Below are 27,573 nucleotides of genomic sequence, written 5' to 3' on the forward strand. Positions count from 1 at the left end.
CTCCGTCCTGCAGCCAGTCACGGCTTTTCTGGTCCTCGTCCGCTTCCGTTCAGGTGACTCCCATTTCCCCGCTCATCATTTACTGCTAGCCAGCCGCCCGAGCTGCTAGTCCGCCGGGCGAGCAGCCTGCTGACGCAGCACCGTCTCGACACCACCGCCGGGGTCTGAACTACCAGGACCTCGCCTCCGGGATTATTAGTTATTGCAATGAAGAAGATAAAAGGGCCTCAATCCTGACGTCCGCACGGTGGTCAATGACAGACTATTGCGGCGTCGGAGACTGACATGGACGCTAGTGACCGTAAGGTAATATTAGTCATTTTTAACGTTTTATTTTTAGCACGTCTGTTTGGAAGCACTGCTACCAAGTCGAAGGGACAGGGCTTTTTTTCCCACTGTCGCCTAGGCCCAAAATTCCACTCTTAATGACAGCACAAGATGCCTCTTTAGCCTATTTAATGTGCTAGCTGTGTTGTTTTGTGACTAGTTAAAATGGTAACCCTTGGTTCATTAGCAAAACTCACAACACTATTCAAATGTAGCTAGGTGTGTTTGTAGGGCGGCTGCTCTCATTTGGCTAGTAACCGAACGTCAACAGAGCTAACGGTGCCCGCAGTTCATCACAAAAATAGTGAATAAATTCTAATATGTCACCCGGCGCGGCTAATGTGTTAGCACTCGTTTTACGTATTCCTTTTAATATATTCTGCACGTTTAGTGTTATCGTGTATACTACTTGTGCTCGCTTCTGTTCGTTACGCCAAAAAGCGACTGTGTCAATGCTAGCTGGGCTAGCTAACAAAAGCTGAACATCTTTCTTGGCATGTAACGGGGCTTGCCATTTTATTTAGGGCAACAGCTGAGCGACAGCTCTACACTTATTATTTTTCCAAACCCTTTTGGTGGCATTGCAGACCTTTTCCCCGGGAGGAGAACATTACCGACCGGCTTTTTGGTATGAATTTTTTTGAATGAGAGTACTGTTTGCAGGAGAGGCAGAGAGGTTTCAGGGCAGGTCCGGTTCCTCTGCATTTCTGTCATTCCTGTGACATTGTTTGTTATGCAGAAAGTTGAGTTTCTTCGTCAACGTGGTTGGACAGTCTTCTGTTGTCATGAATATTTGCTTTTTGTATGACTCCATCATGTAACTATTACAGTCACCTGTTTATTTTTTCCCCAATTGACAGTATCTGATCACTTGTAATCTTTTGTCAGGTTCACATTTAATTGTTTAGTTTTTACCTCGTACATGTCCCCAAATGTAAACACCTGCCTGCTCTCCATCCCTCCAACAGCCTTCAGTCCTGACGCGCATACTGTGAGGGCGATTTGCTTGAAAGTCAAACAAACAATGGCTTGTGAGCTCAGCAGCCCCCCGGTCTCACCGCGCTGAGCTCTGCCATCCGCAGTGGATGCACATCTGGGTCTGACCTCACTGCAGCTTTCACAATCACAGCTATTCTCATTCAGCCTCTCACTGACAGGCACACACACATGCACACAAATCACTGAAATCGAGAGGCCAATGTCTGCTGCTGTAACTAGCACATCTTATTTAAAGGTTTCAGTTGCAGGTGCACGTCGGGCCTCCAATTCTGTAGATGCTGTATAATTAGCTTAACCCATGTCTCTACTTTATCCTCTCAAATGTAATCCTTTAACGCCTGTGAGCGATATGGTGCCAGCATACAGGTTAAAATCACATCTGACACCAATAAACTTTACCCATTAAGGGGGCATTCTTGAATGCCATCATCTTTCATTCCTGAATTTGTGTGGTTAGTTTTGCAGGAGTGGTTGAAGCACTTCAATGGCTGCGTTTTTTTTTTCCTCTGAAAACAGGGTGACTTCCATAGATTTATTATAGGAAAAGTGAGAAAACCACCCACAGACGGTGGTAGTGGGAGACAATAGCTGTCTGTGTCACATCCATAGCCTGCACTGAAACTCTATTCATGCATCCCAACCACTGTTTCAGAGAATTTAGGAAGCCTCTTTGTACTCTGAACCCTGTCAACTCTGCATCCTTTGCAACATAGATAATTTTAATCGGACCTCTTGGACAGAGCATCCCCTTGAGTTTACATCAGTCGCATCATCATATCAAGTGGGGACCAGTCAACACTGCAATATGCACACAAGGAAAATATTTATTACTGAATAATAAAACCTTCAATGGAATGTAATTTTTAGTTTTTTTTTTCTGCTTTCAGGAAGATTTCCCAAGGACATGAGTTTTACAATCCTGACATTTTGGTAGGTCTTTAAATTAGGTATTATTCCTTATATAATGATATAATCTGTGGAAAGCATTTCTCTGTTAGCGGTACATTTCAAATATCAAGTGCATTAAAACAATAACAGGTACCTTGAACATATTTTCCGTTCATTTTGGAAAAGCACAAGCTTATTGAAACACCCTTGCTCGACACATGCCTCACGGTCCACCTCCGTTGGCCCGTAAAGTCAAGCAAAGATGAAATCATAGTCACGAAACAAAGACCTGCAGGCCCATAGACCCACCTTTGGCTGCTGTAAATACATTACTTCGCTTTAGATTAAATGGCTTGACTAATTGATTCTTGCAAATGTTGGATTAATCGGGTTTGAAAACTTATACAAGAAATTAAACAAATTTGTTTCCGCAACAATATTAAGAGATGTGTAATTTCCTTTTTGATAGTTTATTATCGCCATGACCGATAAGGGATCATTTGATTTCATGTTTTTGTATTTTACTGAAGAATTCCCTTATTCCTTGATTCCTATAAATCAAGTAAAATATATTTTTAAATTTCACAAAATTCCCTTTTTTGGTGCTTGAGTGATTTGTATTAGCTTAGGTTTTGGTCAAAGTTCTAGAAGCTGGCTATCATGGGCTTGGTTGGCCTCGTCACCCTTTCTGGACCCCCTGCAGAACCTACATTGACCTAATTAAAGCAACATTTTTTGTGGCAACCTGGCGCTGAAGTGCATTTGGTTTGCAATTTTGATCATTTACCATTCAGAATTTGATACATATACAAAATTCCAGTTGGCCATTATTTAGCACTGCAATGTGGTTTGCATTTCTGCTATAATTAACTACTTTCAAAAAAATTCATTTTTACTTTTTTATTTTTCCTTCTGACAGGCTGCCGTTTCAAGGTCATTATTTATCAGTCTCGAGGAGAAACAAATTGAGGCCCCAATTAGGTACATTGACCTGTAATGGTTATCTCCCAGCAAGCTGGGCTTTAAGTGGCCAGGTGGTGCTGGATAACCATTTGAGACGCCATTGTTCTCCAAAGAGTGGATTTGTATCCCGATATTCTGTATCCCAATACCGACTGTCAAGAATGGTTGAACACCTACTTTGACAAGTTGTTTATTTTACCTCTTATTACCTCTGGCGGAACTTTATGTTTTGTTTTCTTTGAATGCAGGGGAAGAATAGAAAGGCCTGTATAGGGTTTGGCCCGGGGACTTCACCCTCCTCACACGTTCTTCCCCTTTGTGACATCACAAATTCCTCTTTATGATAGTCAGAGTTCCTGCCTGTCACTGTAATGCATGTTGTTTTATTTTTATTTTTTTTCAAGCGCATCCCCAACTCCTCGCCCTCCACCATTGACTCTCCCTTGTGATGTCATACAGCCTTCGTGTGTGTGTGTGTGTGTGTGTGTGTGTGTGTGTGTGTGTGTGTGTGTGTGTGTGTGTGTGTGTGTGTGTGTGTGTGTGTGTGTGTGTGTGTGTGTGTGTGTGTGTGTGTGTGTGTGTGTGTGTGTGTGTGTGTGTGTGTGTGTGTGTGTGTGTGTGTGTGAGAGACGTGCATGCAAATGCAAGTTGTGTTATTGTTCCTCCAGTTTTGTCACCTAGCTTCAACCCATCTCAAGCACAACCAAAGTAACATCTGCTCATCTGTCGTGCAGGATGTGAAGCTGTCAGCTGAAGTGGAGCCGTTCATCCCACAGAAGAAAGGTCTAGAGGGATCCCTGATCAGCATGAGTCTTTCTGGAGAGCCGAGCGGTGGAGGAGGAGGGGGTGGAGGTCTAGGTGGGGGAAGTGGAGGAGTGGAGACCACTCCCATACCCAGTTATCTCATCACATGCTACCCTTTTGTCCAGGAGAACCAACCCAACAGGTAAGGTCACAGTCGCAGCTCAGGGTTTTTTTTTATGAGACAAACTCCCCATCAAGATGATTTACAGTGGTGATCAATCCTGTCGCTGTTGATTGATCCTGTCACTCCACCTCGGCGGGCTGGTTTAGATGCAGATGAACCTCTGTAGGGTCTCCTACCAAATTAATGACATAGAAGGATTTGAAGACCTGTCTCAGCCGTGGACATCGGGTTGAAGTTAAGGTCCAAGAATATATATGGACATGCACTATGAAGTAAAGCAACAGGAACCAGTCACTGTTCCCTCCTCATTGCTGGCTTTCACTGGAGTCAAGAAATCTTTGCAGATTAAAAATCACGAAATTGGATTTCCAAACATTAACATTCTAAACTCAAACTTCGAAACCTACACATTCTAAAAAGTGCGAACATTTACAAGCTCATGAAGAATCATATCGTAGAAAAGGTAGCTCAATGCTTTCAGAAATACTCCTTGGATGCTTAGCTTCTGCTTACAGAATTTTATTCAGCTTTTTTTAAAAAAAGACTTATAAGTATTTTCTTTTCACGACACGCAGCCAAACATGCAAGCACTTTTTCTGCATTGTCAAAATTGTCAAACCAAACTCAGGTAAATGTCACTGAGCGTGAGATTTCCTGACGGATGAACTTTGAGTGTGGCAGCAGCCTCTCACTCAAAAATCAAGGTGCTCTCCCACTGGAGGAAGTAAACGATAAATCAAAGCAAGCTATTGATGTAGTCTTTTTTTTTCCCCCTTGTAAAATTAACACATCTAATATTCACCCTATAAAATTTGATTTTTCAAAAAAAAATAACATAAATTCATCGCTACATTTAGTCCTTCTCTCTGTAGAATTAGAAACACGCCCATTTTACCCGGGCCTTCCTGTTTACATAAAAAAGCCCCAATGATGTTACTGCACTGCTTGCGTGGCAGCAAGTGGATTCAGTCCCCCCCCCCCACACACACACAAATCTAGGGTCTCCAAAGCATTGCACAATGTCCGTCTACAAACACTTCAAAAGAATCAAATCCCTTCTTTCACATCTCACTGTCCCTGGTCCCGATGCTGCACAATGTATGTACACAATACACCATTAGCAGAGCTGTGCTAGCACCTCTCCTTCTTGTGACTAGGGGCCTTGTGGAGTCGCTGAACTAAAGGCTTCATGTTTTCTCACAATTAGTAGGAGAGAACTGGCTGCAGTCATGCTCGAATGCTGTCCATCAACCAGAGCGACAGAAGGGGTGAAAAAGTCCCCTTTCTAGCCTCCCCGTCACTCTGGGACACTGTGCCGAGTCTGCCGTCCTCATTTTGAACCCCCCAAGAACAATCAGACGCTTTCTTTTTTTTAGAATTATTTTTCACTTTGCCTTTTACTTCAGTATGTTACGCCTAAAGAATAAGAGAAGTCATGATGGCACGCTAACAGAAATGTGTTGACTTAAAGCTATCAAATTACTATGCACTTTCAGTCCGCTCAGTTATGAATGGAAACCTCCTAAGAGTCCCAGGGTTGACACAGGACCACAATCAATGTTTCCAGTGGCTCTTTCTTTGTCCAGGGTGATCTGCTGTATCCTGCACACATCCGTTCCTTTGTTTCCTTCCCCCCTCTTTGAATGCAAGGAAATGCCCGCTATAGAGGGTTGGCTGTGAAAATGTCATTTGGACCCGATTTGGTCATTTGGGCCCGAGTTTGCACCTCCGCACGATGCCCAAAATGTGCGTAGGCTTTTCGGAATAGGATGCAGAATGTCACGATCAATTTATCATAACATAAACCACAAGTGGGTAAGGGTTGTGTCTGGCCGGTATTTTTCAAATTAACGGGTTTGTAGCAGGGCTCCGACAGTGTGTGAAGAGTTTAGTTTACAATCTTCATTTTTATCAAGGTAAATAAGCTAATTTATTACAACTGTTACAGTATGAAGGAAATTTTTTGTACATGCATGTAAGCTGTAAGGTAAAGCAGAAATCATAGTTGGGTCCTCACTCTTTTTTTTTTTTTTTTTTTTTTTTTTTTTTTTTTTTTTTTTAAACCGATGAAAACACCCCAAAGGCATTAGGCTAAGTGCCCTTTTTCACCAAAACAGACAGTAGTGCTAAAAGATAATCAATACTGGTCTCTGAGTTAGAACTGCCTGTGCTTAAAAATAATGGTTTGGTCATATCCAGACCACATTGCATAAATCACCAACTCAGAGTTTTGAGATGAAGTCTTGATAATACAGAGGGATAAGGCAGGCTCAGCGAGATGCCCGGACGCCATCGTGTTTCACACACACACACACACACACACACACACACACACACACACACCGCACGGCAGCTGTTCCTGGACCTGTGTGGAAGGGGAAAGAGTCGAGCAAGTGAATCTTTCATGAGCTGGCGGGCCTTTTTAACAGTTGGTCAGTGGTTAAGTGCCATATTACACGCATGGGTTCCCATTTAGCTTTCTGAAAAGGACCAGCAAATGTGCAATTCATTTTTGTCAAATATGTGCAATGCATTTTAGGGATACATACATACATACATACATACACTGTCAACTCCAGCCACATTATGATGCTCCTTTTTGTGTACTGTGTAGACAACTATAGTTACCTCTTGTGGGTTTATTTTGTGTTTCCTAGGCAACACCCTATGTACAATGGTGGGGAGCTGCGCTGGCAGCAGCCTAACCCGAGTCCCGGAGGTCCATATCTGGCCTACCCCATCCTGTCATCCCCGCAACCTCCCGTGTCCAATGACTACGCCTACTACCAGATCATGCCTGCCCCGTGCCCACCCGTAATGGGCTTTTACCAGCCGTTCCCCGGCACATACGCCGGGCCCGTGCAGACCGGGGTGGTCAATCCTGTATCAGCAGACGTTGGCGAGAGGCCACCGCCTCTCGGGCCTGCGTATGGGATGGCAAATCAGCGGGGGAGAGGCATGGCTCGACCGAATATCCTTCCAAAGGTACAGAATCGCATGTCAATAGAATGACGGTAATGCGTTTTTATTTTTTATTGCTATAGATAGCTTTTATCTCAGATCTGTGTCTTCTGATCATATATAGCAACAGTTAGGTATTTGCCAGCCCCCGAGGGGTCGGCGCCCCCCTACAAGGAGTGTCGCTGTACAGAAGGAGGTGTGCACCATGGGGCCTGATGGACGTACGAAGAAAGTCATGCTGGTCGATGCAGCTCAGCAGACTGGTAAGAAAACATGCTGGTTGTGTGTATTTATTATAGTATTAAGACTCACCGTGTGCAGCGACAGAATATTTTCTTCGTTGAAATTTCCGCCTAACCACGTAGTGTCTGGTCGTTTTGTTTTTTTTTTAAGTTGCGTGACAGAAGTCTCAGAACATTTTTCACTGTGAATAAAGTTAAAGGTTCACTGTCAGAGAGCCCATCAACAAGGAAGTGGGAAGAGGTGTTTGGTCTTTATAAATGATGCAAATGATTGCTGTGCTCGTCTTCTGAAACAGCTGGAATGTAGAGTATCCAGTTAGAGAAGTTGATGTGTCCCCTGACTTAGTTGTAGACATGGTTCAGACAAAATAGGCTTCTATCAGTCACATTAAGAACATAAAAAAAGAAAAAGACCTTTGTGTCGTATACAGGCCTGAGTTTTACCTGCCTTGTCCTTAGATTTCCCAGGTGAGGCGCCCGGGCGATGTTCTGCCGAGCGAGCCAGTCCCCTGCTGTGGAAAAACCGAACAAAGAGGAGACGGGCTTCCCATCCGGCTGAGACCTACAACGAGCAGGGCGCCAGCGAAGCGGATATAGACAGTGACAGTGGCTACTGTAGCCCCAAACACAACCAGGCTGCAGGGGTATCACAGCAAACGGCTGAAACAACAGCAGCTTCCACGGTACGGCTACTGTCTCTGATGCAGACACACAGGTATTTGTTTCATTACACGACGGGACAGGACACTTAAGTATTTGGTATGTGCCTGGTTGAGAGCTGCGCCGTGCACATAGTAAATAGACAAAGCATAAAATAAAAAAAGACAATGCAGCAATAAAGCCAGGAAGCAGGAAGGTGAACATCCCTGAGAAAATGTGTTCTCGAGCTATGGTTGGCAACCATGCTGCCTGCAGGCTATAATTGGTAAGCTTACAGTGATATCTGACCTTGCACGAACATTTTGACGAATTAAAGAATTCCACATTAGACTAAGGATAATTTCCTCCCTGAAGAATGCTTTTTCTTTAATTTGTATCGAGAGTGAGTGACCAAGACAAACGTATTATTCATCAACCGGCTGACGATAACACAGCATCCAAAAGCAAATCCACATTTCACAAACAGCCATCACAGAAAGAAGCACTTTTTGGAAAATGGCCGCTTAACCCCCATGATGAGCCTGTTCATCGAAGCAATTCTGACCGGTTACAGCTTCACCTGTGTCCTACCACAGGCTCCAGATAGTCCAGGGTGATATTAAGCAGGATTCAAAGTATATTTTGAATCGTCTGGTGAATTCTCTATGGGCTCCCCAGCTCTCAAACACGAACCAAAAACAAGTAGCAGGTCAATTTAAAAACTCTTAAATTCATTGTAGGTCACTCTGAAGGCAATTTGTTGTATATCTTTTTGGCCATATGATCGACAAAGGACCAGTCCAGATGTTTGTCTGCCTCTCACCCCAGTATACGATACACTTCAATGATATATTGTAACTTGCAAATACTATTGGTATTTTTTTTTACCTCCAAGTTGGTTGGCACGGCTGTAATTGGATCTGCACAGGAATCACTGCTGGTGCATGACGACAATGGCCTGCCATCTGATGAATTAGTAATTGAATTGTGCCTGTGGCAAAGTGCCCCCCCCACGCCTCCTCCTCCTCCCAAGTAGTCTGGCATTGCTGTACCAAATCAGGAAGTGCATGTTATTCTGGTCTCTTTGAGTTAATTTCGGATTTCCAAGAGACGCTTACGATGGCCATAGACCAAACACTCGTGGATTAGATTTCTGATCAGCCTCGAACCGAATCCACAACATGCAACAAAACAACTTGTCAGACCGGTGGAATGCCAAAAACCAATCAGACTTGTTATGAGCCACACAAAATTGGTAGACTGAGGGAAGCTATTGTGGTATTGACTGTTGAAATAGTTTCCCTTAATAGCCTGCAAGCGAAGGATTTCCAGGGTCAGATTCCCAGAGCTATTAAAATTCATTAGTAATTTTGCAAAGCTACATAATTATCTTTAAGAGCTGTAGATCTGTGAAAATATCGAAACAAAGAATCAGGTTTGATATCCAGTTTGTTGGCATTTTAAAATTTCCCTTATCATCCGACAGGGAGTTTACACAAACAAATAAAAAGAATTGCCTGTTTACGAATGTGATCGCTTTTTTGTAATCAAAACGATCAATTATTCAGTCTTTTGTTGTCGGCGTAAGATGGATTTCTGATTATAGCCTGATGGCCATCGTGCCCCGCGAAGGAGGCTAATGCTAACAGATACTAGGAAAATGAAAGTCAACACCACAATCCTTTTTTTTTTCCCCCCAGTGTGTAAAATTTTAACTAAGAGTCTAGTGGGTTTAATGGTAATCTGTTAAAATCCTTCTCACAGGTCACTTTCATGTTCGTCTTTTCATCAGTTCTCCAAGCCAAAGAAAATTATCTATTGGGATTTGCAGCTGCGAGCGCCTATGCGCTGAAAGCATAACGATGAGAAAAAAATCTTTCTCATACATTCTTTTTGTTTTGTGTTTGTGTTTTTCATAGGCAGTGGAATCTGGTGTAATGACAGGTAAGTTTGGTGCTTTTTTTTTTTTTTTTTTTTTTTTTTTTTGGCCAGTGGAGTTTCTGTCCTGTCCTCCGCGTCAGCACCAACTCACTCTTTATCAAACCGAAGCTGACACGGTCCGATGTTGGGAATGGGTGTTGACAAAAAGTGGAGGAAACTAAAGAAAGCGAAGGATAGATTTGGCAGCAGTAATCGTATGAGTCACAAAAACATAGTTTGGCCAAAAAATGTGAGTAATACGATAAAAGGTGCAGATAATGTTTTTTTCATAGTGGATCACTCAATTCTTTTTAGTTCTAACGGCCAATCAGTACTTTTATCAACTAAAGATCTTTAATCGCTAACCAATGATGGATCCACGAGAGTCGTTAATAACTATCTCCTTTAGCAGGTACCTGGGTAAATGTTGCCTCTCAAGCCACCCAGAAGTCTTGGGGGGACAGAAATGGCCAGTTCCACAGAGGAGACCCAAGGAAGAATCCTGAGCAGAAAAGCTTCTCCCAGGTACAGTAGACCTTGCCGGAGTACATGCTGTGACACCAAGTCTTCTTTGTGATAAAGTCCCGCCCTGCAGCATTGGAGATAGGATCGACGCAAACACGCAACGGTTATGGAAAGACAAGCATTACATAGACAAATAGATGGACAGTAGAGTAACAACAGTGGTGCAGAGACTGTGACGCTCACACATGCCGCTACTCTGTCCTATCATACGAGGAATAAGGTTGTAAATACCCAGTGGGTAGAAACTGACTGCTGGGTTCTCCATTAATCCCCCACCCTCAGGATTTCCACAGTGGCTATCCAGGCCGCCCTCCACCCAACCAGTCAGAACAAAGACTCCAGCCAGCGGTGGTTACAAGCACCGAGTTGACCCCGGAGCCTTTGTATTTCGAGGTGACAGCAGGAATACACTCTCAGAGCAACATCACGTAGACTGGACCTTTGGGTTGGCTGTGCTGAAGTGTTTTCTTTGGGTGTGTCAGGATGAAGAGGAGTTCCCAGATCTCGCCACAGGCGGTGCTGCCCAGCGAAACACCAAGTTGGAGCTTCCCCCCGGCCAGACACACGTACAACCTAAACTTCCCAAAAACCTGGTGGGTTAAAGTGCTGACTTTGAACACCGTCTCCGGAGGTTGTGTGAAATATACGCTGACCCTTTTGCCGAATCTGGTTTATCCATATCACAGCTCGACAACCTTCCCGAAAACTCTCCCATCAACATTGTGCAGACACCTATCCCGATAACCACGTCTGTTCCCAAGAGAGCCAAGAGCCAGAGGAAGAAAGCCCTGGCTGCTGCCTTGGCCACCGCCCAGGAGTATTCTGAAATCAGCATGGAACAGCAAAAATTACAGGTATTTGTCTGCTATTCGGGTATCACAGGTATTACCATGCACCGCTGGTCCAGGCTTATAAGACCAATCTGAAACAGTTCACTCAGCCTCTGAAATACACCTCTCACTGTCTGAAAATGCTTTGCTGCAACACAGCAGGTTAACAAAGTGATATGATCTGTTTTGAAAATGGACACGTCGGTCTCTGTTTACGAATACAGTCTGTTCTGTGCAAAATCATCTCGGCCGTCGTCAAAAGTCCAGATGCCGTGTCGCCATGCTTTGAGACACTGCAGAAACCTTACGCTTTGCATCTCTGTGAAACTGAGGCAATGGCAAGAATCCAGATATTATTTTGATTTGTTTAAATGAACCCGTTCTCTCTTTCCCTTCTCATCGAACAGGAAGCGCTCACCAAGGCGGCGGGGAAGAAGAGCAAGACTCCGGTGGAGCTGGACCTCGGCGACATGCTGGCGGCTTTGGAGAAACATCAGCAGGCGTTGAAGGCCAAACAAGTCACCAACACCAAACCGCTGTCGTTTACAGGTGTGATCCAACTCTTCTCACACAAGAAAATAGGGTGCACACGATTGACCTGTTCAAGCACAAGCCTCTTGCATATTTCAGTGTTGGGTTTGGAATTTGAAGATTTTGGCCAAATATGGCAGCCAAATCCTATATCTAGCAGGGTTTTTATGAAATGTTCAAGTCTTACCAGAATGACAGGCTGGATATGGATAAATACTTCTCCATATCTGCCGAACAGACATGCAATCTCAATATATAACATAAAATTATATTGACCTGAACAGAATTTTCTCAGCTAACTCAATTCAACAGAGCAATGAGGTGCTAACAAAATAATTGTAGTCATCGTAGAAGCCGCCGTTGTTTTTCAGACTTCAAAAACAACGAGGATTGGAATTAAGTTACAGAGGCGATGCACCAGTGAACTTTAGTGAAAGATTCAGTATTTAATTTATCCCTCAGTGTCAAATCTATCACAGTAACCACACAGTATCTAAGACATTGCTTATGTTGACGTTCTGTCCAAAATAGTTCAACCTGAACCCTGTATGTGGGTGTTTGTCCCGAGAGCAAGGAAACGCTCGGCGGGTCGAGTCAGATCTGAACATGTTTCGCTTTTTTAGCCTGATGAACGAGGGCCGCTCTAACCCCGTCCCGCTCCTCTCCAGTGGGAACCACCGCTCCCTTCCACAGTTCTGGGTCGACCAACCTGACATCCATGTTGCGGGGACATCAGCAGACGTACACAGCCCCGCCGAACACCCTGGACTCCACCGCTCCTCGTATGAAGAGAGGGAAGGAGAGAGAAATCCCCAAAGTCAAACGACCGACAGCCCTGAAGAAGGTGAATGACGTCAGGTTTACAGCAAATGATTCACGGGGAGACAAGAGGGCGGTGTCCGCCGACGCGGATAACACTGTAACTCCCGTCATGTTCCTGCTGCGCTAATCTGTGTTTTGTGTGACTTTTTAGATCATCCTGAAGGAACGCGAAGGGAAAAAAGGGAAACCGAGTGTCGAGCAAACGATTTCGGGACAAGAAGAGCAGGGGGAAGAGTGTCTTAATTTCACAGACGACCTTACCCGGGAACCTGCCTCCCAAGAAGGTACGTGAAAGTTCACGAAAGCATGGCGAAAACACCACGTTTGCCAAGATGTGTGTCAATTTTTATTTATTTTGTCCAATCTGTTATTCTGTCTCTTAAAGTATCTCTGCTGCTGTCTCCACAGAGAACGGTCTGAGCGTGCCGAGTGACGCGTCCCTCTCCCCGGCCAGCCAGAACTCCCCGTACAGCATAACTCCTGTGTCGCAGGGTTCTCCTTCAAGCTCTGGCATTGGGAGCCCCATGGCCTCGAACGCCATCACAAAGATCCACAGCCGGCGTTTTAGAGAGTGAGTGTACGCGCCTCCCTCCGTGTGGCGTGGTTTTTTTTTTTCGGGATACGTGGGGACTGGCTTGTAAAAGACGAGCGAAGCGAATTTTCTTTTCCCACCCGGGCATACTCTCCGAACCAGCGGGTGTATTTAAGGGCGGATTCGTACAATAAAGAATTGTAGTGTACGACACAGATGTCTGCCACATTGTCCCTTCTCAGCAAAAATGTATGTCAGAGGCCACAAATGCAGCTTTGTCCCGCGGTGCCCTCGGTCGTGGGCCCATTGTCCCGGCCCACCCTTCTCCAACAGATTTTGCATTTTAGACCTCCAAAAGCCCTCTGTCACCGAGATCCTCCTCACTTCAGACCGCTGGGACACCTGTCTCTTAGACGCTCGTCTGAAAAAAAACGTACAATATCACAACAATTTTCTTGGCAGCAGCGAATCAATTTGTCCATCTGTATATACAAGGCAAATACCTAGAACCTGTCTGTACAAGTCTGGCATAATATTTATCGCTGGTTGTTTCAATATTGGTGGATTGGTCTGCTTTATGATCCCTTTTGCAACAGTAAAGGTGTGTGTGTGTAAAAGGAGTTTTTCCCTGCCTCGGTTAAAATTTCGGAACCGTTTACCCAAGGCTGTGTTATATTTGGAGTTGAAAGGGCCTCTGGTGATTCCCAGTGCAAGTTTGCACGAGTTAAAAAGAACCAATAATTGTGTACCTGATGTTTACACAGTTTTGGACCCAGAAGAGGCCAAGTGGCATCTTTAAAGACGCGTTAAAAAACCTTTTTTGGTGCCTCTCCTGCAGGTACTGCAACCAGGTGCTGAGCAAGGAGATCGACGAGAGTGTGACCCTGCTGTTGCAGGAGTTGGTCCGCGTCCAAGAGCGTTCCTACCAGAAGGATCCCACCAAGGCTAAGTCCAAGCGTCGCCTGGTCATGGGGCTCCGGGAGGTCACCAAGCACATGAGGTTGCACAAGATTAAGTGCGTCATCATCTCTCCCAACTGTGAGAAGATCCAGGCCAAAGGTGAGGTGTATTGCAAGACAGCCGCCGGCAGGGTTATTTCCCCTGACTTTTTGTTACTGCCTTTTTTGTCATTTTGAAACATTTTGAATTTCTAAAATAAACCTGAGCCCCTTTATTTGTTGCTCATACTACAGTCTCCAATCCTTCCCTGTCTTGCAGGCGGCCTGGACGAAGCTCTGTACACCGTCATTGCGATGGCCAGAGACCAGGAGATCCCGTTTGTGTTTGCCTTGGGCCGAAAAGCCCTGGGGCGCTGCGTGAACAAACTTGTGCCCGTTAGCGTGGTTGGCATCTTCAACTACTCTGGAGCTGTGGTGAGCCTGGAGATCACTAGAAGAAAAATAATGACTTCATTTGGAAAAGTTTATTTGTGTAGGAATCCATTCTACCATCTCTGAAGGGTCAAATCCACATCTCTCTCGCTCTCGCTCAGGATATGTTCAACCGCCTGGTGTCTTTGACCGAGGAGGCCAGGAAGGCCTACAAGGACATGGTGTCTGCTCTGGAGCAGGAGCAGGCCGAGGAGGCGCTGAAGAATGACAAAAAAGTCCCGCACCACATGGGACATTCCCGCAACCACTCCGCAGCTTCCGCGATTTCCTTCTGCTCAGTGTTCTCCGAGCCCATCTCCGAGGTCAACGAAAAGGAGTATGGTAAGCGCCCCCCCCCCCTTCCTTTTTGCCTTGTGTTTTTTCTGCAAAACATGAGGAACGATTAAAAGTGATCTTTTTCATTCCTTCAGAGACCAACTGGAGGAGTATGGTGGAAACTTCGGATGCCCCGGAGCCTGCAGTGGCAGAGAAGAGCCGCCCGGCACCTCCTCCGGCCCCCCAAAAGGACAGCGAGGCCCCGGCAGCCGCGCCCCAGAGCGCCGCAGCGACCCCGGCCCGGCCAGGGGTTCCCGCGCAGGGCAACGGCGAGAGGGACGAGGTGCGTGTCGACGACAGGCTGGAGTCGGCGTCTCAGCAGAGCACGGAGACAGGTTCGTTGGATGGGAGCTGCAGGGGCCCGCTCAACTCCTCCATCACCTCCACCACCTCCACCCTGGTCCCAGGGATGCTAGAGGAGGCAGAGGAGGAGGAAGAGGAAGAGGAGGACTACACTCCCGAACCCATCTCCGTGGAGGTGCCCACCCTCAGCAGCCGCATCGAATCCTGGGTGTCCAAGACCCTGGAGAACCTGCAGCTGGGGAAGAGCCAGGACAGCACCGAGGACGAGGAAGAGGAGGACGAGGAAGAGGAGGACGAGGAAGATGAGGACGAGGAAGAGGAGGACGAGGAAGAGGAGGAGGAGGACAACGAAGATGAGAGAGGGCAAAGTGAGGACGAGGAGGTTCTAGATTCAGCTGAAATCACGGAGACGAAGGTGGAGAACCAAGAGCAAGTGGAGGCCAAGAAGATAGCAGGTTGATAACTCTGGTTATCCTCCTCCTCCGTTCTGACCGTTCCCCTCCGCTCTCGGACCCACTCATCTTGTCTCTAACCCACCCCCGCTCCACATATGATCTCAGGTATCCAACCAGCTGACCAACACACTCTCCCTCTCTCTCTCTCTCTCTCTCTCTCACACACACACACTCACACACACACACACACCCACATGCCGACAGACAGACAGACAGACAGACAGACCAGGAACCTTCTGCGGAGAGCAGCTGGCGCAGGTCGGCCCACACCAAGAGACACAAACGCTCCCGCTCGTGCTGCGGAAACGACACCCTCGCTTGGTCAGCCCCGCAACCTGCCACACTTGAATTCAGAGGAAACATTTTTTTAGTTTTTTTTTTTTTTTTTTTTTGTGTTCCTCCTCTGAAGCTGAACTCTCTCCCAAGAGTCAGTGTTTTTTTGGGGGGAAGCAAGCGCTGGCCATGGAGAAAATGGCAAACTGTAGTCTGTTGTTGGCGGAGGAAGGTTGGAACCTCTCAGCTCCTGTCTTACGTCATACCGAGCTGAGACCAGGGGGTCACCGGCGCCGTGTCACGGAGCGTCACATCCATTCGATAACAGGGTTTTCAAAATGTTGGGAGCAATATAATCAAAATAAAAAAAAAAATTTAAAGAATTTAATCTTCTTTAGTCAAATGGGCGTCCCCCATCTACATGCCGCCTCTTAGACGAGCCTCATCACTCTCGGTGGTGCCAGCGGTCACCACGGCGATGAAGCGATCCGATGTTTCACTCTGAAGTTTTTATTTCGAAAGCTACGCCGTTTACACGTCGCTCCCCCCCAGGCTTTCCCGCGGACGCCGCATTCGCCACCCCTGGCTCAGGTTTACATCTCTAAAAGTTTTTTTTTTTTTTTTTTTGTGCTCACGTCCTAAAAACGAGATGCACTGTTTGCATTTATTTTGAAGTGTCTATTAGCTTTACCTTCCTTTTGTACATACTGCCATGTTGTGTGCACTTCCACCTCGCTGCTCGGCGACAGATACGGAGAGGTGGGTTTTTCCTCCATTAACGATCAGTCGGCAAATAGTTTTTACTCACAAGAACATTAAAAGCGTGGCGGGGGGGAGGGGAAGGAGGGGGTCTGGGCTTTTCTGGAACCTCTCCCGTCAAGATTTATTTCTGTTTTTAAGATAAGTGTCCCATTTCTGTATTCAGATGATTCAAATTATTTAACTTCTAAGAAGCCAAGCAAGCTTTTGTGTAAATAACTTCTTTTTTTTTTTTTTTTTTTTTTCTCTAGGTGTTCTGGTTTGTCAAATCAATCTTGCCTAATGTGAAACTATTCGGGGTTGTCTCCCTCTGACTGGAATCCTCTTCAGTTATCAGACGCTGTGTGTTTCAGAAGGTGGAAAAAAAAAAGTGGTGTTAGTGGTGGAGTTTGTACTCTGGTGGCGTGTTGAGTAGAGGGGGAGGTCCCAGGCTTTTTAAAAAAAAATTAATTGGTTTACCATCTTCAAACCTTTTATTTTTCAAATTTATCCGCATTTTTTTTTTTTTTTTGCCTTGTCTTCTGGTGTCAAAGGAAGGCATAAAGTGGGAATATTAGCATTTTTCTGTATCAACCCCTGTCCCCCCCCTTTTCTCTTTGTGCATCTGCCTTTTCTGACATTTATAATTTGTTAAATGTGGTTGGGGGGGAAAAAAAAAAACAACCTGGGATTAGACCAGTCAGCCCTTGTCTTGTGAAAATGTTTCACATCTATGATTGACAAACAGTCAATTAATAAATAACCTTTATGATTTTTAGATGTGAGACTCTGTTAAGGTGACAACTGCTAAGGCAAGCAAGGTGTTAAATTTTAAATGTGTAATAATTCCTTGACTAAAAATTGGGTTTTTGTCGGTCTAAAGGCGGCTGCCGCGGCAGTCAAAACACCCACACACTAATAAATCCTTGTAAATACTAGTGTATAAAAGAGATCTTGATTTTTATTGTATTAAATAAATCACCCTCCCTCTTCTTAAAGCCATTTTATAGTTTTTACCATTTTATCAGTTGGAATCCAATTTGATAATAGTATTTAACGGAGAAGGGCGGCATGTTCAGGCGGCACGCCGGGCTGTAATCGAGGGAGGGGGCGACAGTGTGCCGAATATCATTCTCGGGATTCTGAAAATAGTTCCGGTTTGATAAAAAGGTACGCTGCGCTTCGGCTTTGTGCTCCTATTGACTCCATCTAAGTGTTTTTGAAGTATGTCCATCGACAGCAAGTTTTTTGTTTTTTTTTTTGCACTATGTACATACAGTACCAGTAGAGGTCTTGTAACATGTTAGCAAAATGACAGCAAAAAAAAAAAAAGAATAAGAAAAAAGCGGTTCAGTGAAGTACTTTTCCAGTGTGTTTTGTCTTTATATGGATATTTATGACTGTCTCTTTCAGACCGTACAACAGCGACGTTGCTGGACATTGTTTCTCATAATCCTGTTATCGCTCTAAACTATATGGACTGATGATTAACATCATTAAAATGTTGTTTAATTAACTTGGTTTGACTTTTTTTTTTTTTTTTTACATTTATTTCTTTTCAGTCAGCAGAGCTAAAAATGAATAATTGAGGTCATTCTTTGTGGGTCACATTGAACCAAAAATCTATCAAGAATTAAATTTGCCGGACACATTCAAATCCATTTGTGAGTCTTAAAGTTGTACAGATTTGTTGATAGTTAAGCAGGTCACTAAAGGTGCTGGCGATTTGCTCTGTGTGTGTGCCCGCTTGTTTCCGCGGTTATCTGATCAGGGATGAGTACGATATGTAAAAGAGTTCAACCGGCGCCTCACATTCTGTTCGGACTTGAATGGGATGGAAATGCAAATGTCTCTTTCCCCCTCTTTGTTTACGCAGGTCATATGAGTATCACATGCTGCCCTACAGGATGCGTTTTATTGTGCCGCTGAGGTCCGTCCGCGCTCCTCTCTTTAGTCATCTCACACACGCACACGCAGACGCACACACACATACGTCAGTCTGGAAAGTGATAATACCCATTTTAGCATGTTTTGCCAATCCCATATTTTAATAAAAGGATCTTTGAAGCGGAGCTGATGTTAGAGGCAGGGGATAGAGCACTCATTTACGGTACAGACTGCTGTGTGTGTGTGTGTGTGTGCGTGCATGTATTTGTGTGTTTGTGTGTGTGCGTGCAGAATGAGTCACCCTGCCCGCCTGTGATTGGCCAGTCGTGCACGGGTGAGGGATGGGCGGGGAGCCACGCAGGCTGCCTATCAGTCTCTCCCTCTGCTCCATTCATACTCATCTGCATGCATCAGAGAGAGAGAGAGAGAGAGAGAGAGAGGTGGAGTGAGTGAGAGCGTCATTCATAAAAAAAAAAGAGAGAAAGTTCATTCATGAAAGCTGCACTATTGCGCTGTGTGAGCGACAAGAGGGGAGGAAAAGTTGATGGGGCTGGGAGTGGAGGCGGAGGAGACTCTGAGAGCTTGTGTGTGTGTGTGGGTGTGGGTGTGGGTGTGTGTGTGTGTGCCCAGTCAGGCAGGACGAGGCACAGCTGGAAGGGACCGGACTCTGGACTCGGCAGGACGTCCCCCTTCCTCCGCTCCACGCTGAGAGCCCATCTGCAGACTGCAGGACCTGACAGGTAGGATCCTTCCATCCCATCCACCATCAGCTCCCATATTGTCTAACTTACTGACTTCCCCCCCTCCGTGTGTGTTTGTGTGTGTGTGTGTGTGTGTGTGGTCCCTGCATTTTGTTGTGTTGCTCCTGAAAAATACCCTAAATCCAAGACCGGACCGGGAAGTTCTGGTTCCTCCTCCCTTCTCCTCTGACAGCCATGCTGAGACGCTCCAAATACAGCCGCCTGCGGAGCGGCTCTCCGTCCCTGGAGGACTGGCCCCTGATCCTGGACTCTGATTTGGTCCAGGGGACCCCCGCCCCCCGCGTGCCTCCCACCCTGAGGGACTTCATCCCTCGTGTGGCCAACATCCGGCTGCAGAGCCCGGCCCCCCTGCGAGCCCCCCGGGCACAGACGAACCCCCCCGCCGACTCGCCGACGCCCGGAACGGACCGGGGGGGCAAGCCCCCATGTCGGGGCCGGGGGTCCCGCGGTGACCCCCAGATCCCCTCCCTGCTCAGCCACACCAAGAGACCCATCGCCTTACAGCGACTGTCCGGCAGCCCGGGCTGCCCATCCTGCCTCAAAAACAAAGAGGGCCTCTGCTGCTCGGGGGTCGGGACCTGGAATCGGGCCGTGCACCATCGCATCAAGGTATGCACACACACACACACACTGTATCCCCACTTTGTACACACCCCCTCCTCTCAGACAGCTTCCTGTGTAGGCAGCAGTGACTCATCCTGGCTCTCTGCTCCTCTACATCTCCTCTGCTCCCACCCGAGAGCTGGTGAATCAGGTGTCCCTCCAACATCGGGATGAAGAGCGGGTCCTGGGAACGGGGGGGAGGGGGGGGGGAGGGAACGGACCCATGCTGCAAACAAGCAGTGACACACACACACACACATACACACACACATGCCTGCTCCATTTACACACATATTGATTTGAGTCGGGGCTCCATCCTCTGCTCATTCTGCCCTCCAGCCTATAGGATCCAGCCTGTCGGAGTTTTTGTCCAATAGAGGAGGGGTGGGAAGTGTATCCAAGCGTGGTGCACCGCTCGGTGTGTGTGTGTGTGTGTGTGTGTGCGCATTAAGGTTAACTATTCTTTTCTCGGTCCATCTCATAGCAGCATCTCTTCATCTGTTTCTCTTGTGCATCAAAAAACTGTGAAATGACTCAGTGAGTAGGAAAAAAAATCAGAACTGATTTCTGCGGTCATCAGAGGGATAACATGCCCTCTTATTTTAGTATGACTTTTATTTAATTGCACAATAAAATTTAAAAAAAATATTTGTATTTGATTTTTTTTTTCTGGCTGTATTCACCATGTGAATCCTCTGTGGCTGCTCACGGCTCACTGTGACAATGTTAAATATGTGTGTGTGTGTGTGTGTGTGTGTGTGTGTGCTTGTGCATCCACTGCTCCAAAAAAAATAAAGGGAACACTAAAACAACACAGCCTGAATGAATGAAATATTCTCATTTAATACAATGTTCTTTACATAGTAAATGTGCTGACAACAAAATCACTCAAAAATTACTTAAATTAAATGTATTTACTCATGGAAGTCTGGATTTGGAGTCACATTCCAAACTAAAGTGGAAAAACACACTTACAAGCTGATCCAACGTTAATGTAATGTCCATAAAATCAGTCAAAATCTATCAGTGTTGCTTCCTAAGTGGACAGTTTTATTTCACATAAGTGTGATTGACTTGGAGTTACATCGTGTTGTTTAGATTTTCCCTTTATATGTGTTTCTCTGGTCTCTGCGTGTGTATTTGCATGTATATATGTGTATATACAGGACTGTCTCAGAAAATTAGAATATTGTGATAAAGTTCTTTATCTTCAATAATGCAATTAAAAAAACAAAAATTACTTTTTCATAATATTCTAATATTTTGAGATAGGATTTTTGAGTTTTCTTAAGATGTAAGCCATAATTAGCAATATTAAAATAATAAAAGCCTTGCAATACTTCAGTTGATTTGTAATGAATCCAGAATGTATGACTTTTTTTTTTTTTAAATGCATCACAGATGATAAAGAACTTTATCACAATATCCTAATTTTCTGAGACAGTCCTGTATACATATATATATATATATATATATATATATATATATATATGTGTGTGTGTGCATTTATATATGCAGTATGTATATTTATGTTTGTGTGTGCGTGTCTATATATATATATGTACTGTATATATGTATATGTATAGACTCAGGATTTCCATCTGCTTCCATTGGATATATCAGTAACCATGGCGTTGTGTTGTTTTCACAGTACATGGGCAGCGTGGAGGTGATCCAGTCCATGAGAACCCTGGACTTCGAGACCCGAGTGCAAGTCACACGGTAGGAGATCCCGTCCAGGAGAACCGCACAGAATGGAGATCACCTCCAGGTCACCCCGAGCCCGGCGCTTTTACAACCCGACCCGCCTTAAAATTCCCCCAAATCCTCGGGTTCTAGCCGCCGCTGACCCTGCCTGTCTTTGAAATGTGTTTCAAAGGAAGGGGCTGTGGGGGGGCTGCGGGAGGCCAGGGGGTTTAATGAAATGATTCCTAATGTGGGGCTTTTTCCTCATCATTTGATGCTGACGTCCCGCAGCAGGATGCCGCGGCGCAGATACACATAGCCGACCTCTGTTCGCGGCGCTGCGGCCCGAGGATGTGGCAGAAAATCCAATTAGATGAATTTCCTCCTAATGATTTCACATACACTTTCAAAAAAACAGGGAGAGATGGAAAAAGAGCTAACCCCATTTCATTCAATTAGTTTTTTCTAGGAAATGAAAATCACTTTGTGGAAGGAAATAAAAAAAAAAAAAAAAACAATTTGGGACACAGTGAGACGTGCGTCGGCGTGTTTTGCGGCGGTGGTCGCTGACCGGTCGAGTTCAACCCCGGGTGAAAGGCCGCAGCCACCCAGGAAAATAGTGATCCAGCGGGAACACGCACACACACACACACACAAGATGACATTTCATTTTAATAATAAGTAACCAAGAAGTGTTTTACTCCCACTTTTGTAAAGTCCAACTTCATTTAAATAATATAAAGTACATATAAGCAGTTTTACGGTGTGTTGGAATGTACCACTTTTTCCAAGGGGTATTTGAATGCAACACTGCACGAAATGCTTTTGGTTCTCATTGAAGTCACATGTCTGCCTGACACACATGACTTCTCAGACACAAAGGTATTTGTGAGATCTGTGCACGTACGTGAAGTTTATACAGGCACGTTTGTGTGTGCGTGCGTGCATGTGTGTGTACCTGCATGTTTTTTTTTAGAGAAGCCATCAGTAGGCTGTGTACGAGGACGTCATCCAATATGGCATTGAAAACTAAAAGGGTAAGGAATATGCAAACACACACACACACACACTCACATGTAAATGCTAATGCTAACTCTCTGTGTCTCCTGCCGCCATCAGACGGGACACAAGGGCCCGTCCGCGGTCTTGGGTCAGGCCGACCTGCAGTTTTCCGGCAGCAGGATCATCCTGAGCGTCTGCCCGGAGGGGGTGACGCTGATCTCCGCCTCCTCCTTACAGGTGACCCGGGGTCCCCCTGCTGAGCACCTGTGACCTTTTGACCCCAGCAGGTTCCGCCTCGTGGGCCAAAAACCAATCCTTCTCCTGTATTCTCTTTTCGCAGAGGATCGCCCACCACTCCATCCAGTCCATTTCATTTGCCTCTGGAGGAGAACCCGTAAGTGTGTACTCTCAAATATTCCCCACGCTCACACAATCAAAAACACACATTGAATTGTTTACAAAGCACCTAATTATTCTCCACCACAACTTCTGATCCCTTTTAATCGGCGCCGCAAAGCCAATCTGGCAGTAAACGCCCCGCTTGGGTGAGAAACCGCGGCTCCCTTTTTCCCCAAAAACAACAATGAAGGCCTGACTGCGCCTTCATCATTATTCCCACTTCCTGTCTGCGCGGGGTTTGTTATTCCTCGCAGAGTCGGCCCGACGCAAACTCTAATGCGGCGCTTGGCCGACAAAAGTCTACATTTATGTCTCGATCGGCGCCCGAGGACTCACTTCATAATCTGTGAACGTCGGCTGCCGGAGACGGGCCGCCGTCTGGGGTATTCATTAATTAGCTCAAATAATCTGCCATTTAAATTCGGCCTGGTTATCCACACAGTTTATCGCAGGAATCCCCTCGAAGAAAGACGGTTAGGTTCAAAGGTTGCATCTTTTTTTTTTTTTTTCCAATAAAAAAAAACAGCGCGCCATCATAGTAACCCAGACGGCTAATTTTTGAAAGTTTCTTTCCGTGTGTTCTCCAGGAAATGGCAGATTACATCGCATTCGTGGCCAAAGACCCCGTCAATCACAGAGGTGCGGAATGCTGATAATGAACTCACTCGAACTCGATAATGTATTAATCTAATCGAACGAGGCATCCAGTTGCGAAACGTCAGTTTGTGCGTGTGTGTGTGTGTGTTCCTCAGCTTGTCACATCCTGGAGTGTGAAGAAGGCCAGGCGGCCGATGTGATCAGCAGCATCAGCCGGGCCTTCCAAGCTCGTTTCCGCCAGCTCCTCCGTCACGCTCCGGGGATCTTCTCCTGTCGTCCCGGGTCCGCCCCTCCGCAGCCCCTTCTCCCGCCACATTTCTTATAGTAGGAGATGACAGGAAATTCAATTATGGTGTGTGTGTAGGTCGGAGGAGAGGATCTGGAGCTGCCTGGAACCCGTCACGGTCCGAGAGGTGGGCGGGGGCCGCGAGCGTCACGACTACTACAACGTGATCCCGGGGAAGACCCCCCCTCCTGGGGGTCTGAAGGACCTGCGGCTCACAAAGCGGGAGAAGAACCAGGATGTGGCCACGCAGTGGGTGAGTCTTTTCCTGCCTCTTTAATGTACCGTCATTTCCGGATGATAAGCCGTGACTTTTTGCACTGCGGCTAATATATGGATTTTTTTTGGCGGGGGCTAACGAGCTTCACGCCGCTAAAACGTTTATCCTCGTCACATCGAACCGATGAAATGACCGGGGAAATTCTGAGTCCGTTCAACTCCGACACCGAAGAAAAGACGACTTTGACGGTTTTAGCCCAAGATAGCGATTGGCTAGCCGGTGCGGCTTATATTGAGGTGCGCCCAATAGTCCGAAAAATTAAGGTCTAAAAAAAAATTTTTTTTAATTATATATATGGGTCCTGCAACTGTAATGATTTAAAAACACTTTTTTTAAATATATATTTTATCATTAAGTAGTTAATGCCTGTTTTACAATACAGGTCCTGCTACTTTGTTTCAGAAGCATCTTTAGGGATCAAATTGATATTTATCTTTTATATACCTATAGTAATGCATGCTTTTACATATGTCCTGCAACTATGTTGTAAGAACACTATTTAGCCCCTGATATTATGATGTTTCAAAAGCAACTTTGATTTTTGTATTTTTATATTTAATCATATGTTAATTATAATTATATATAATAATGATATATTTAATTATATATATATTTAATTATATAGAAATGAATGCATGTTTTAATATATAGTTCCTACAACTATACTATAGCCCTACTATAGTTCCTACAGGTTTCAGAAGTAATTAAAAGTTTTACATTGATGTATTTTGGTTATTTATTGCAATGTATGTTTGATATATTGATCCTGCTCCTATAATGTTTGAAAAACAATTTTAATTTTTATTATTTATACATTTTCTGAAACATAAAAGTTCCTTGAGATTCATTTCACAAAAGACTTTAAGGTTTATTTTGATATATCTTATTGTATACTAATTAATGCATGTTTTACTTTATTACCCCCTGCGATTATGATGGTTTAATTTTATAGGAATGAATTCATGTTTGCTATCTAGGTCTGCACCTATAATGTTTGGAAAAACTCTTTGTTTATATTTTATATGTTTTATTTTCATAGTAATGCATGTTTTACTGTAAAGCCCCCGCAATTATGATGTTTCAAAAGCAACATAAAGGTTTATATTTATATATTTTTTTATTCTACAGTAATCAATGCATGTTTGAACATATAGGTTCTGCAACTGCAATGTGTTAAAAACAACTTTAATATTAAAATTTTGTATATTCTTTTATATATTACGTAATGCATGACTTAATATTTACGGGCTGATTTCACCCTAAATATGCAGCCCATATCACGTATAAGCTGAACACACTTTCAGTGTATGATAATTACCTGAGTGTTTCATCGACAGTGTCTCACACACACACACACACACACACACACACACACACACACACACACTTGTGGACACACACGACTCACAAAATGCTGTTTCAGGTGTGTTTGTCTTCTCCCGCCTCGGCGTATGAGAACTGCTCCATCACGGAACAGCCTCCGGCTTCGCCTGCAGGTAAGAAACACAAGAAGACGACTCCGTCCAGGAAAGAAACCAGCATTCTTGAGTACATCTTCTGACCACAGGCGCACAAACACACACGCATGCACACAACCTGAGTGGGACTTCATACTTTTCTGAAAATTCTGCTCATTCCCATCAGCTTTTTTTTGAAAACCCAGCCCCTCTTCAAACCGCCGCATTATCACACATGCACCGATCCAAAGTGTCTCACAATCATCCAGAGCAACCATGAGCGCCCGCTCGGCCGCCTCGCCAACCCACCCGCCGTTCCTTCTTCTCCCGCAGCTCCGCCGCACTCCTCGGATTCCGAGACGGGGCCCGGATTGGGATTCCGTCCTCCCACCGGGATCAGGGACTTGATCGGGGACGAAGGCTGGTTTCATGGCAGGTCTGCTCACGTCCGACAAGCGTTCCCATTGATATCATCGACGTATGAAGGAAAGGTCGACAACTTCTTTACCCCTGATCCCCAGGCTTGGACGAGCGCAGGCCGAGTCGCTCCTGACATGCAGCGGCGACTTCCTGGTCCGGGAAAGCAGCTCGGCCTGCGGCCAATACATCCTCAGCGGGATGGAGGGCGGCACCGCAAGGCACCTACTGCTGGTGGATCCACATGGACAGGTGAGGAGGGGTTGGATGGAGAGGGGTTTGGTTATCTCTCTGGTTTGAACTCACTATCTGTTTGTGTGTGTGTGCGTGTGTGTGTGTGCGTGTGTGTGTGACCAGGTACGGACCCGGGATCAGGTTTTCCTGAGCGTGGGTCACCTTGTGCGCTTCCACATGCAGAGCCAGATGCCCATCATTTCCGGGAGCTTTGAGCTTTGCCTAAAACAGCCCATCCTACAGAGACCCTGACACACACACACACACACACACATGCACACACGCACACGGGCACACACATTTTCAATGGTTGTCACAGCTGCAAAATCACTTCCAGTCAGTCAGCTGTTTTTTTGTTTTGTTTTTTAAACCACTTGTATGACAAGAGGGGAGCGAGACTTGTATGCTCCACTGTCTCCACATCTGAATCAGGACCCCGGATGGCGGCCCCTCCCTCCACTCTGGGACCAGAACATCCTGTTTCCCTCCCCGGATGAATCCCTGGTGTCTGGAGGAAACGGTTAGGGTGTTGGCAGATGTTCAACATCTGTGTCTTAACACGCTAAATTTGTCATTTGTTCTGACTGCTATAGTTTTATTTATTTATTCTCGTTCTCTTTATTTCCCAACGCTTGACTTAAAAAAAAATAAAACCCTGGAATTGGCCCGGACACGCGCTTGCAGATCGGGCTCAGATGTGGTCTCAGGAATGCGGGTTGCGATGTTTTTTGATTCCTTTAGGAAAAAAAAAAAGGAATAAAATACATCTTGCGGTCTTTTTACACTTAATTGTATTTTTCATGCTTTCAAGAAATGTGGTTCAAATCTTTTCACATCGATATATTTATATGTTGACGTCCCCTGCAGTACCATGTGACTTTAGATCTTTAATTTGATTTATTTATTTTTACTTTTTTTTTAAAAAAAGAAGGGAATAACAGTTTGGGCCTGTTCAAAGTCCATATTTAATTTACGTTTTCCATTATTTTTATGTGTATGTATATATATACATGTGTGTATATTTACATATGTATATATGTGTATATATATTCTTCTACCGGATTCTCCGGTATTCCAAAAACACACCTGCATTGCCCAGAGGTGTGAATGAGTAAATGCTTGTTTCTCTGACTGTACAAGTGGATGCTTGGTGCATGAATGAATGGCTGTATGTCTACACGATATGCAAATGAGAGGGTGAATGGGTGAACATCTCAGATAGGCTCCACTCTCCCCCCCCACGTCCACCCGACCCTGAATAAACTGTCTTCTATCCACGCAAGTTCATTTTGTGAGCCTTCAGACTGGGCCGCAGTTCCGCATTCAGCCACAGGGTGGCGCTGTGGAGCACCCAGAGGGGAGAACGTGTTAATCAGGCGACACAC

The 27,573-nt window shown here is 45.3% G+C and overlaps 2 protein-coding genes across 4 annotated transcripts; both read left to right on the plus strand.

Moving 5' to 3' along the window:
* Positions 1 to 66: 66 nt before the first annotated feature.
* secisbp2l (SECIS binding protein 2-like) lies at positions 67 to 18,098 on the plus strand. 3 transcript variants are annotated; one of them, XM_086144218.1, is made up of 19 exons: positions 100 to 306; positions 2,214 to 2,256; positions 3,912 to 4,123; positions 6,763 to 7,090; positions 7,191 to 7,329; positions 7,768 to 7,991; positions 9,867 to 9,891; positions 10,277 to 10,392; positions 10,675 to 10,785; positions 10,875 to 10,985; positions 11,079 to 11,246; positions 11,630 to 11,771; positions 12,422 to 12,597; positions 12,727 to 12,859; positions 12,984 to 13,146; positions 13,946 to 14,166; positions 14,326 to 14,480; positions 14,600 to 14,819; positions 14,909 to 18,098. In XM_086144218.1, exons 3-19 carry the CDS (start codon positions 3,984 to 3,986, stop codon positions 15,574 to 15,576), a joined length of 3,240 nt encoding a protein of 1,079 aa, XP_086000344.1. In that variant the 5' UTR covers positions 100 to 306; positions 2,214 to 2,256; positions 3,912 to 3,983; the 3' UTR covers positions 15,577 to 18,098. The 3 variants fall into 3 exon arrangements, with proteins under 3 accessions (XP_086000342.1, XP_086000344.1, XP_086000343.1); XM_086144216.1 differs by lacking the exon at positions 2,214 to 2,256 and having other exon boundaries at positions 67 to 306; XM_086144217.1 differs by lacking the exon at positions 2,214 to 2,256 and having other exon boundaries at positions 10,280 to 10,392.
* Positions 18,099 to 18,956: 858 nt separating this feature from the next.
* LOC147235880 (SHC-transforming protein 4-like) lies at positions 18,957 to 27,318 on the plus strand. The gene is made up of 13 exons (XM_086144220.1): positions 18,957 to 19,209; positions 19,358 to 19,839; positions 21,485 to 21,555; positions 22,496 to 22,556; positions 22,639 to 22,758; positions 22,862 to 22,915; positions 23,508 to 23,559; positions 23,673 to 23,799; positions 23,882 to 24,056; positions 25,504 to 25,576; positions 25,871 to 25,973; positions 26,059 to 26,206; positions 26,312 to 27,318. Exons 2-13 carry the CDS (start codon positions 19,405 to 19,407, stop codon positions 26,438 to 26,440), a joined length of 1,548 nt encoding a protein of 515 aa, XP_086000346.1. The 5' UTR covers positions 18,957 to 19,209; positions 19,358 to 19,404; the 3' UTR covers positions 26,441 to 27,318.
* The last annotated feature ends 255 nt before the right edge of the window (positions 27,319 to 27,573 follow it).

This window comes from Fistularia commersonii, chromosome 3 (genome assembly GCF_037954325.1).
Source record: "Fistularia commersonii isolate RoL2024-O1a breed Wild chromosome 3, RoL_Fcom_v1.0, whole genome shotgun sequence".
In the NCBI taxonomy this organism is placed as follows: Eukaryota; Metazoa; Chordata; class Actinopteri; order Syngnathiformes; family Fistulariidae; genus Fistularia; species Fistularia commersonii.